Raw genomic sequence first — 12287 nt, forward strand, 5'->3', positions numbered from 1 at the left:
CCATATTGAGGGTATGAAATAGATTCAAATGGATCGAAAGGAACGTCTTCGGATTTTTTTTTCTTTCTTTTCTATTTTTCTTCTACTTTTTCCCTCCACTTTCTTGCATTTTAACTTTTTAAATTTCTTTTGTTTTTTCCTTAGCTCATATTGATCTTTATCTTCCTTTTAAAAAATAATAATAATTAAATTATATTTTAAAAAATAAGTTGATCCTATCCAGGCGTGGGTTCTACTTACCTTTACTACCAGTTCGCATCGCGCACGTGCCCGCACGCTTCTGCGCATGCGCAGATCACTTATGATGATGTCCGGGTCAGTGGGCGGAGCCTCCTGCCGATTTTACTACCGGTTCTTGTGAACCGGTCCAAACCGGGGGCAACCCACCATTGATCCTATCCCTCAATCAGCTTTATAATGTTCCATGAGGCTGTCCCTTTGTGGAATTTTATCTAGCATTAGTCAAGATAGGGTCAGATGCAGCTGGATATTTTGCTACTAAAAGTACTACAAGATTGTCCCAAAAGTGCTTTTTCAAGAGGCAATTGGATTTTCTTTGTTTTTCCTTGAAGATGTTTTGCTTCTCATTTAAGAAGCTTCTTCAGTTTTCTTTCATGGATGAGAAGTGAAATGTCTTCAAGGAAAAACAAAGAAAGTCCTCTTGAAGAAACATCTTTGGGACAACCATGATGACTTGGATGACAGAGAATCTCCATTCAGGATTGAACAGACAATTTAGGATTTCATATTTCATTGTGGGTTGGAATATAAAAACTCATTAAGATTATTGATATGAGAATGGCACAAGTTAGTTAGGTATTCCTAAATTGAGTCCAACTGGCAGCAATTGTCCATACAAACACCTGCCATGTTTAATAATAATAATAATAATAATAATAATAATAATAATAATAATAATAATAAGAACAACTACTACTACTACTACTACTACTACTACTACTACTACTACTTTATTGTCATTGTATGTATATACACAGTATACCCATACAACGAAATTCATTTAACACCCAAAGACCAGGTCCAACACACATAACAATCCCCAAACACACCCCCACCCACCACAAATCCACACAACAGACCAAGTAATGCTGTCCAACAGCTCACTGATAGTGGCCCTTTAGTTCATTGTTGAGTGCAATTATAGCTCTGGGATAAAAACTATTCAGAAAACGTGTGGTCCGAGTTTTAATTGTTCTGTATCTCCTGCCAGAAGGCAGCAGTCCAAAAAGATTGTAAGCAGGATGGGAAGAGTCTCTGAGAATGTTATGCAACTTCCTCAAACAGCGAGATTTGAAGATGTCATCCAGGGCTGGTAGCTGGAGCCTGATGATATTCTGGGCAGTTTTAATGATTCTCTGTAGAGCTTTTTTGTCCGCTACAGAGCTGTTCCCATATCATGGAAGAATCCGTATGTCAGGACACTCTCAATGGTGCTGCGATAGTAGGACAGAAGTAGATGCTGAGATAGATTTATCTTCCTGAAGTACAGCCTCTTCTGTGCCTTCTTCACAAGCATGTTGACTTGATGCTGACAACTATCAGTAGTTCGTACAAGGAAATTCTTAATTTTGTCTATCTATTTTTATCTTCTTTACTTATTACAGTTTAGCCATGTAGAGTTGTCTTAGCCCATCCCTCGCAGGCCTGAAACATGTGAATTTCTGTTAACTCACCATCATCTCAAGAAAACAGCTTTTCCTTACTCCAGGGTCAAATGACTGATTCTTCCTGTTTTCCGTGGTACTCATCTCCAAATCCATAAATTGAAAGCATCCATCTTCTTTCTCCTGCACTTTCTAAATATTTCACTGCCATGCCTCACCGCTGAAAAGACCCTTGCTTTATTTATGGCGAACTCACTTGTCATAACAGTGTCCTTATCCTTCATCACCTGGTCCACATCTATCATGGCTTCCCTCCCAAGGATTAATCTCTTTACTACTTTAACACACTGCCCTTCTTTATCTATAAAGATAAAGAAATAAAAGTATCTACCGCCTTCCTGTCTTTTCGCGGTCAGTCCCAACTTCACGAAAGATACAGATGGTCTTGTAGATATCTTATATTTAACATTGACTCGGTTGTTTCATTTTTCATTTTTTACTTTCTGAAAGAGTTGTCTTAGTCATCTTTACCTTGCCATTGTCTGTATATCTGATGCCAGCATTTATTGCTTTTAACCCTACTATAACAAATAAACAGAGGGACATTTTCCCTATTTTGAATTACTCTGTTTTTCCATACTCTATTTTTACACAAGTTTCTTGCTCTCTATGAAGATTCCTCACAAGTGTAATCAGTTGTTCTGGCACACCCATTAGTCTTCATATGTTGCAATTCTAGCATTATTTACATAGTCAAAGGCCTTGTTGTTACCAATGAAGCAAAATTAAATGTTCTTCCAAAGGTTGTTTTTCAAGAGGCAACTGGACTTTCTGGTTTTTCTTTGAAGACGTTCTGCTTCTCATCCAAGAAGCTGAAAAAGCTTCTTGAAAAGTTCAGTTGCCTCTTGAAAAAGTACCTTTAGGACAACCATGCCCTGGATGACTAAGAATCTCCATACACATTAAATGTTCTTCTTATTTTAACTTGTTGTTCTGTTAAATATCTGATGTTACGTCCTACTTATGTACTTTATATATTATTTAAAACAGTGACTTTGAATGGTGGTGAGTTTAAGATGTGCTAGGTTCTCAGAGCTTTTATGGGGCACCATATAAATATTATTAATAAATCAAGCAATAAAATGCCAGTGATGTTTTTCAGTGATGTTGCCTTCAATAAGATGCACAGAGCAAATCCTTTGCAACCAGTACTTAGAACCACCTCTAAAGTCTTCTATAAATGTGTCTAAGTCTTGTTTAGAGGTGATTCTCTTAAGTCTTGTCTCTACCATCTGACAGTCACACTTAAGGGGTACAGTTATGTATGTAGCAGAGGTCCCCAGCCTCTGAGCCATGGCCCACTAGTGGGTCATGAGCTATTTGCAACCAGGCCACAGAAATGGCAGGAGAGCGTGCACATGTGCATCCCCTTATGCAATCAGCGGATGTGCATGTGGATGCATGCTCCATTTGTATGAGCGGTGAGCACGTGTGCATGTCACTGGCACAAACGGAGCTACGTTTGCACGCTTGCCGGCCACTCGCACGGAACCATCCCCTCTCCCCCTTCCTGCCAGTCTGCAAAGGTTGGGGAATTGTGATCTATAGCAGGGGTCTCCAACCTTGGCAACTTTAAGACTCGTGGACTTCAACTCCCAGAGTTCCTCAGCCAGCAAAACTGTGGAAGTTGAAGTCTACAAGTCTTAAAGTTGTCAAGGTTGGAGACCCTTGATCTATAGGATAGGAAGCCATCCACACTTATCCCTCTTTATGAATTATGGACAGTTGCTTCTGCTTTGATCAACTATAGGCACCACCTACCTCAAAGGCATGTTTCTCTATAACGTTGATGACATTCTTGAAGGTAATTTTGCTCGTCAGGGTATGTCCATGATAAACCACCGGCTCACCATTTGGCCCATCCCAGCAGTCAATCTCCACGCAGCGGCATCCCCTTCTAAGGGAACTTTTAAAAGAAAAATATGTTTGGTGGGTTTTCAACAACACAACAAAACAAAACATCCCATTTTCGCATCGGATTCAGTAGAACTCATTGTGGAGTTGTCTGTGTTGTTGCTTTTATTTTGATGCTGTCTATACTTGTTCAGAAACTTGAAGGTGACTTGATGATTTACAAACATTGGGTCATTAAATCAGAAGTTGCTTTATCATTTGCAGGGTTATTTTTCCATAGCTCTTTATTGGATGAGAGCTTGTCTTTACATAGAACACAAAACTCATCACAACCGTTTATACATACTGATCAGTATGTTGCTGGGCTTCTACACCTTTATATTCAAATCATGATGCATTTAACAATTTCTCCTGGTGCAGGATTGCCCCTATTTATGAGCTATGAAGCATGATACGACTTTGATGCACCCATCATATGCAGCCTTTCCTCAAAATTATTGAAGACTGTATTAAACAATTTTATCTTCACATCAGAAGATAAAAGTCACAACACTGACTAGCCCAAAGTAATTCAGTGAGTTTCATGGCCCAGAAAAGATCTGAAAGGAGGATCCAATCTTCGCCAAGCTGCTACCTTTCATATATACAGATTTTAACTCCCTGAATTTTCAATAACGGCAGTACTGAACACTAAATTCTGGGAATGAAAGACTGCAAATCTGACTGACTCCCAGAGATAACTTAATTCAGCTGCATGACATTCCAGTGTCCTTTGTGAATTTTGTGCAGATAACTAATGACTAAAATGCAAGACGATAAGTAAATTTGCACCTTCTACAACTCATAGAACTCCAATCGGTACGCCATCTTTTTCAATGTACTCAAAAGACATAGAATACTACTAGAACACTACTATAATCTGTTTTATGATCATTTAAAACCATTCCAGAATCCTTCCTAAATCTATAAAAAGTGTAAGCTTCAGGATAAAAAAAAATCAGATTTCAAAATATGAGTATGCTAAAATCTTTCACTTGTTTTCTCCCATGTCCTTTGGACCCAAAGTTCTTGGAGGTAATATCTTTAAGTGTTATTATCTTTCATTTAAAAAAAAAGTATTTTAGACTTTTCAATATAGGTCTACCCATTTGTTTAGTCCATGGATCTTTTTAAACAGGGGGCCAATTCACGGTCCCTCAGACTGTTCAGGGCCCAGACCGCTGGGTGGGTGTGGCTAGGTGGTCATGTGACTGTGTGGGTGTGGCCAATTTAGAAGTCTAAACAATACACACAAATTAAACTTTGTTATGCTCCTGAGGGTGGAAAGCAGGTTAGTGAAGGGATGTGGCTGCCTTGGGGTGTGTATGAGGGACTTGTGTGTGTGTGTCTCCCTCTCACTCTCTGGAGGCCAGAGAGGCAAAAAACTGGCCCACTTTTGGCCGGACAGAGACCATCCAATACCTCTCTGCCACCCAAAAACTGGCCCATTTTTAGCCCCCAGAGGCCTCCGCACATCCCATTTTTGACCTTCCTGGCCTCCAGAAGGTGGATGGGGGCCAATGGGTAGGCGGGGTGATGTGGGCGGGGCAGCCTCGTGGTCCTGCCCCGGCCGGATTAATGGCTTCGGCGGGGCATATCCAGCCCGTGGACCGTAGTTTGAGGACCCCTGGTTTAGTCCATTCTCCAAACTATGAAGAAATAAATTATGCCTAGGATCAGAAAAATCTGAGCATCTTCCCTAGGCATCTCCAAATCTCATTGCCTAGAAGCCCAAGGCTACTCACAAATCATGTCCACAATAATTGACTAACTATAACTCTCAGAAAGCATGGGCTGAAGTCTGCTTACTAGAGATCCATTGTCTCTCAAACCCACGCTTGCATTTCTTCATCACATTCAGTCTCTTTTAATGATGGAAAACCACGATTTGGGATAGTTTGTTTGACATTCTCTCTTTTAGTTTAGATTACCTTTCTTGATCAGTAGATCTAACCTGAATTGTTTTATCTTGCTAAGGAAGAACATATCCTTCCCCCTGCAAGCTGACAACATTCGTTTAACCCTTGTTTCTTGCAAAGAGAAAGCCATACAATAGGACTCGGGAATACGTGCACATCTCAGTTAAATTGCATTAATCGATTAACTGCGGCAAATCCAATGAAGTTGTCAAGCATCATCTTATGATATGTTGATGTCATATACCAGAGGTCTTCAAACTTGGCAGCTTTAAGACTTGTGCACTTCAACTCCCAGAATCTTGAAGCTGCCAAGTTTGAAGACCTCTGTCATATACATTCATAAAATCAAAATCAAGCAATTTGTCACAATCGATTTACAGCAGGAAAATTATTGAAACAAAAGTCACTTCAGCAAGGCGAAAATTCCTTTAGTCTCCTGTTTGGCTAGAGTGATTTTCCTGAATTGTATCCTACTATATTTCCATTGTTAAATTCTGGAAGCAGCATAAAATAGAGCTCATTTCAGGTAAACTTTACAGATCAATAAATATTTAGAAATAAACTAATTTATTTTAAATTAAAACTTTAAAATGTCAAAGTGAATCACAACATTGCAGCTTATCTGATGCTGGAAGAGTTGTTCAATATAAATTTTATTTATATATATACATTTACAGATAAATCATATTCGAACATATTTATGTAATAACTAACCAAAAAAATCATAAGGCCAGTAAAAGGAATCAACCCCCAGTAACATTCATGTGTTATTGTATAATAATACAGATTACAGGTAAGTCTTGACTTACAACCATCTGTTTAGTGATCTTTCAAATTTACAACAGCACTGAAAAAGTGACTTATGACCATTTTTCACACTTATGACCATTGCAGCATCCCCATGGTCATGTGATCAAAATATGAACTCTTAGCAACTGGTTCATATTTATGATGATTGCAGTGTCCCAGGGTCATGTGATCATTTTTGGGTGACCTTCTAACTAGCAAAGAAGGGATGCAGTGGCTCAGCAGCTAAGACACTGAGCTTGTCGATCGAAAGGTCGGCAGATCAGCGGTTCAAATCCCTAGTGCCGCGTAATGAGGTGAGCTCCCATTACTTGTCTCGCTTAGCAATAGACATTTTAGGCTCAACTCTTGTTGTAAGTCAAGGGATACTTGCATATATATTCACAGTAATAAATTAGTGATGTGTTCATCTTGAAAAATAGTAACAATATATTAGATAATCTTTCAAAATATAATTAAACATATCTGTAACAAAAATCATCCCAAAATAAAGAAATTTACAGTTATTAGATCTGAACAGTATTCTAAAACCAACAATCAGTGAAAGGGAGATAATATTAACCAATAATATAACTACCTAATACATGAAATATTTAGATAGGTCAGAAATAAATCAAATTAAAATTGATTAAAATTGATCTACTTATTAAGTATGACTTACTGCATTTATCACATTGATTTCAGTGGGGAAAAATGACTAATTAGTCTAGCTTCAACTTAATTAATTACAAGAATAGTTAAGAAAGTCTTAGGTATTCAATTAAGTCCATTATTTCACATAATAGCATTGGATATTGTGGCATATTCCATAAATGTTTGCATAACTACATAAATCAAGGTTCTGTCTTGGTTAGAATAAAAAAGGAGCATGGTAGCTCGCGTGGTTAGGTCGCTGGGATGGAGGTTAGTGAGTCCACGTTTGAGATCCAAGTGCTGTGGTGGAGTGGGGTTGAGCTCCCGTACTTTGCCCCAGCTCCTGTCGGGCTCATGAAAGGATCCCTCAATTGGGTGTCCCCCACGCAATGGTGATGTCACCAGCTACTCCTTTCAATCCATGAGTTCACATGAGTGCAAGCAAAGATCAGAACAGAGAAAAGGAATAGTTGAATAAATCAGATCATCCTTTTCAGTGTTCTGATTTGGAACTGGAGTTTTTCTGTAGCAATCCTTTTTAAGTAGCTTCCTTTTACACGTCCACCCACCATCCCTTCTTTCTGCCTCTCCCAAAAGAAGTACATACTTGGCATAGCCCCACAGATGACTCGGCCCTATAAGCTGATCCTGGATAAGGTAAGTGTTGTGTGAAGACGATATGAAGTAATCGCAGAGCGGGAAATTCATATCTTGGTAAATCGTTTTGTTCTCCATTTTGAATAAACCGCACTCTTCTGACAGCATGTATCGTATAAAGCCTTCGATTGTCATCTCCTTCTGGCTTCTCGCTAAAGGTCGTGGTGGAAATTAAAAGAAACAAGCTCAGGTTTTTTTTCAGATTCGTGTTCCAAATAAAACTAAACAGACTAGAAATAGTCCACATATCCTTCACCAGATCTTAAAACTGCACATTGAGACTTGCTTTATTTTATGTCATTAGACCCTAGGTAAGTCTTCTCCAATCAGGAGACCTGCAGAAATTCTAGTTAGTTTCACCAAATATGGACATGGAAACAGGCATGGTTCTTTCATAGGCTTGTCATAGTGGTATAAAGCAAAGCTCCTCATTTGGGGCAACCACAATAATTTTTTTGAAACTTTGAGGGAAGTTCTCTATTAGTTATACGGTGTTTCTCAAAGTTATTTATTAGGAGCTTCATGTCGGCACATTCCAAGTGAAGCCAACTCTGACCCCACGTAATTTATGACCCAGGCATGACCCCGTTTTCCCCCTCACCCAGGGTGTGTCATCAGTCACATTCATCAACAGAGCAATTTCGCATGTTGTAGAGATCGCGCCCCTCCAGCCGCTGTGGGTAATCCTGGGAGACAGCCTTGAGAGAGATATGTCTGGAATGTGCTTTTGTGTTTGGCTGCTGTGCTGCTTCACCAGTTTTCCCATCCCCCTTGCCTATGGCAGCTTGAGAACAGACTAGGGATGCTTTGCGAGTTGACATTTAGCAACTTTAAGATATCTCGGCTTCAACTCCCAGTTATGCTGGTTGCGGAATTCTGGGAGTTGAAGTCCACACATCTTAAAGTAGCTAAGGTTGAGAAACACCAAATTAATACATAACTCTTCTCTGTAGTGCCTGGGTTCTCTCAATATATTTCTCTAAATCTAAATTGACCCTAGGGTAGTTTTTATTTTCCCTTTTATGGGAAACTCAGTTACTCCATTAATATCTTGTCTGAAGCAAGCCATCACATTGAACCATGATTATTTCAGCATAGCAGGTGACCCAAACAATAGAGATGCCCAGAGGATTCAAAGCTTTAGTTCCAACAAGGAAAAGAGCATCTCACTGTTGTGACATAACTCTGGCTTGTTCATAATCGAGTGTTACATTGCAATGGTATGATCCTTCTCCCATCATTGTCCCCCCTTACAGTTATTGCTGGTGAACACAGCAGTTTGAGTTTGATAATTTGGAGTTGTTGTTTAGCTTGTTGGGTGAACCAGCTGAGTTGTTCCACCATTAATAACTGTCTCTTGCAACACAGAAGACATAGAAATGTTGTTGGCCCTAAAATGAGATTGAATGGTACAGCATTTTCAGACTAGTGGACATAGCTTATCAGGGCCAATGTCAAAAAGTTTTTCACTCTCTTATTTTCTTACTTTTGTAATGGGACCATTTATCCTTCTTCATCTGACTCAGATACAGTGGTGGGTTGCTACCAGTTCACCCCGGATTGGGAAAACCGGTAGCAGCAGAGACGGGAAGCTCCGCCCACCCACCCGGATACTTCTGCACATGCACAGAAGCATTGCACGTGCGCACAAGCGCACACCTGCCCACAAGTGAACCAGTAGCGATGGGTTTTGAAACCCGCCCTGCTCAGATAGTCTTCTGACTCAGATATATCTTTGAATTATAGATCTAGGTTATCAAAGAACATCCCTATTGCAAAAGGGGTGGTAGTTGACTGACTATTTCACTCAGGTTTGTTCCACAAGATACCCTCACAAAGGTGTCCACAAGGTATGGTCAAAAAAAAATCAAGATGGTGTTCATAGACCGTACCTTGATGACACCCTTGTACTTATGCAACATGCTGACAGTCACATAAGGGGCAGTTTTTCCTTGCAATGTGTGAATCTCCTGCACACCTAGGATGTGATCTTTCAATTTATTTAGTTATTTATTTATTTATTTTTCAAAATTTATATGCCGCCCTTCTCCCATAGGACTCGGGGCGGCTCACAAGATAAAAACAATACAACAATGCAATACTAAAATTAATCAATTTAAAAATCCCCAAACGATTAAAAAGTCTCGCAACAGATCAGGGAATTTGCTGAAAAAGCCATGTCTTCAGCTCGGTGCGGAAAGTGTGGAGGTTAGGGGCCATCCGGAGCCTGGTAGGTAACCCATTCCAGAGGGTCGGTGCGGCCACAGAGAATGCCCTCCATCCTGGGGGTCACCAGCCGACATTGTCTGGCCGACGGCACCCGGAGGAGGGCAGCCCTATGTGAGCGCACTAGTTGGTGGGAGGCCGGTAGGAGGTGGTCCTGCAAGTACCCCGGGCCCATGCCATGCAATTCTTTGCAGCACCAAGATAACTTTCCACAACTTAGAGACATGGGGATGATCTGAACGTTGAAATGTTAGCTCAGTTCATCCAGATAGGAAGTAGGTTAGAGATAGTGCTCTAGGACAGGGGTGTCAAACTCGCCGCCTGTGGGCCGGATGCATCATGTGCAGGCCACGCCCATCCCCAGTTTAGCGAAAGGGGGGAAAGTCGTGATATGTCACATGACGACAACGTGATGCCGCAAGTTGGGCACCGCTCTAGGACAAGCAAAGGTTGTTGGCAAGAATGGAGCCGCCCCAGAGCAGAGAGTGTGAAAATAGTTCTTCTAATGATGATTAATGTGGCATCCTCACTACTTCTGTTCTGCTGTGTTACACTTCTAAGTGTAAGAAAGTGTATTGAGGCTGGGAAAGAGTGGACGGGAGAGTAGTGGGTAAATAATCAACTGATTAAAGGTGAGTCAGATGGAACTTAAACCAAGTGGGAAGAAACATGAGGAGAAGTGCTTCAAATCATTCAGAGATTCTGCCTTAATTAACATAAATGATGCTGGGATTTCTTTATGCAGTTTTCCATTTACCCTTGAATAGCATTAAAGAGACTTTTCTGAAGTCTGTGCATTTCTTGCTTCTTGACTGGCTACATGGGGCTTAACAAAGTGTAGTTCCCACAGGGAAGTGGAGAACCAAAAGAGACATGGGCCATCCCTTCGGTCCATGTGATTTTTTGCCTTTTTTTTTTCAGTGATGTCCATGGCTATCACTGAGTAGTTTCTTAGTTTCTTTTTTTTTCCTCCCCTTTAAATCTGAATGCTGTGTGCCAACAGTGCAATAACTTTATAATTATTTTTAACAGTTAATAAATGACTAATACATTATTAATTGAGCTAGCTTTCCAGATAGGAAGTGTTTAGTTTCTATGATATATATGTTTTAATTGGATAAAATTGTATTGCTTCTGTCTAAGCTCTTTCTGCCAAATCTAAAATTACCCTGTTTCCCCTAAAATAAGACATCCCCTGATAATAAGCCCAATCAGGCTTTTGAGCGCATGCGCTAAAATAAGCCCCCCCCCAAAAAATAAGCCCTTTCCAAAAATAAGCCCTCCCCGAAAATATTTAAACACATGTGAAGCCGGTCCCCGCCATTTCCTCTGGTTAGGGTTAGGGTGACAGAGCTGGAAATCAGGTAAGACAGCAAGAGGAGCCCCGTCTTGCTCCACACACCCCAAAGTAATAAGACATCCCCAAAAATAAGGTCAAGCACTTATTTCGGGGTTCAAAAAAATATAAGGCATTATTTTTGGGAAAACACGGTAGCCCATTCTTTATTAAGTGTTGTACCTTATGATTCTTGATGAATGTATCTTTTCTTTTATGTACACTGAGAGCGTATGCACCAAGACAAATTCCTTATGTGTCCAATCATACTTGGCCAATAAAGAATTCTATTCTATTCTATTCTATTCTATTCTATTCTATTCTATTCTATTCTATTCTATTCTATTCTATTCTATTCTATTCTATTCTATTCTTCTTTTTTCTTTTTTTTAGGATTGTACGTGTTTCAAAAATTATTCAGAAGGAGCAGTTCCAAATGCGTGGGAGCAAAAACACAGCATCTCTTTAAGACAGGTAAACCTATAAACAGGCAGCTGCTTTAATGAGCCCCATTAAAGATGCGGTTGTTTTAAGGATTAAAATTCATTTAATGAAAAAATCAATGAATTTAATGAGTTGCATCAAACACATACTTATTTAAGAGAGTCAACTTATTATTATTATTATTATTATTATTATTATTATTATTATTAAACAGTTTTTTTAAAAAAAGAAATTTTTACAATTGTCTTCTTTTCAACAATTTCGCATCAGTAAACATTTCTTACATTTCTTAAAGCTAGTACTTTTTTTTAGGTCTTCTAGAATTCATCACCCAAAGTTTGCTGCTTTAAAGAGATGCTGTTCTTGCCTTCCTATATGTACTGAAGCATCTCCTCAAAACCATTTTCAAAGCATTCACAGTTTCATTTTTTTTTAATGTATAGTTTTACTGATCTTGGTACTTTTTATCCTTTTCTTCAAGCAATTTCTTTCCATATTCCAACCTAGATTATTATTTTTTATCTGTTTCTTGTGCTCAAGCCTGAGTGGTGCAGCAGACTAATGCTACAGTTAAAGTTGGTATTTAGCTTCCAGCTGCCTGCAATTACTGCAAGTTCAAATCTCACCAGGCTCAAGGTTGACTCAGCCTTCCATCCTTTCTAAGGTAGGTAAATTGAGGACCCAGAT

The 12287-nt window shown here is 39.5% G+C and overlaps 1 protein-coding gene across 1 annotated transcript in view; it reads right to left on the reverse strand.

Moving 5' to 3' along the window:
- Positions 1 to 12287, reverse strand: part of LOC139319854 (1-phosphatidylinositol 4,5-bisphosphate phosphodiesterase zeta-1-like) — a 67954-nt gene that overhangs the window by 39547 nt on the left and 16120 nt on the right. Inside the window, exons 4-5 of the mRNA XM_070947904.1 lie at positions 7545 to 7746; positions 3447 to 3591 (exon numbers count right to left, since the gene is read on the reverse strand). Coding sequence (XP_070804005.1) covers positions 3447 to 3591; positions 7545 to 7746 — 347 coding nt within the window. The remainder of the gene's footprint in view (positions 1 to 3446; positions 3592 to 7544; positions 7747 to 12287) is intronic.

Source organism: Pituophis catenifer, unplaced genomic scaffold (assembly GCF_029215685.1).
Source record: "Pituophis catenifer annectens isolate HBS135680 unplaced genomic scaffold, rPitCat1.0.hap2 SCAF_7, whole genome shotgun sequence".
Taxonomy (NCBI): domain Eukaryota; kingdom Metazoa; phylum Chordata; class Lepidosauria; order Squamata; family Colubridae; genus Pituophis; species Pituophis catenifer.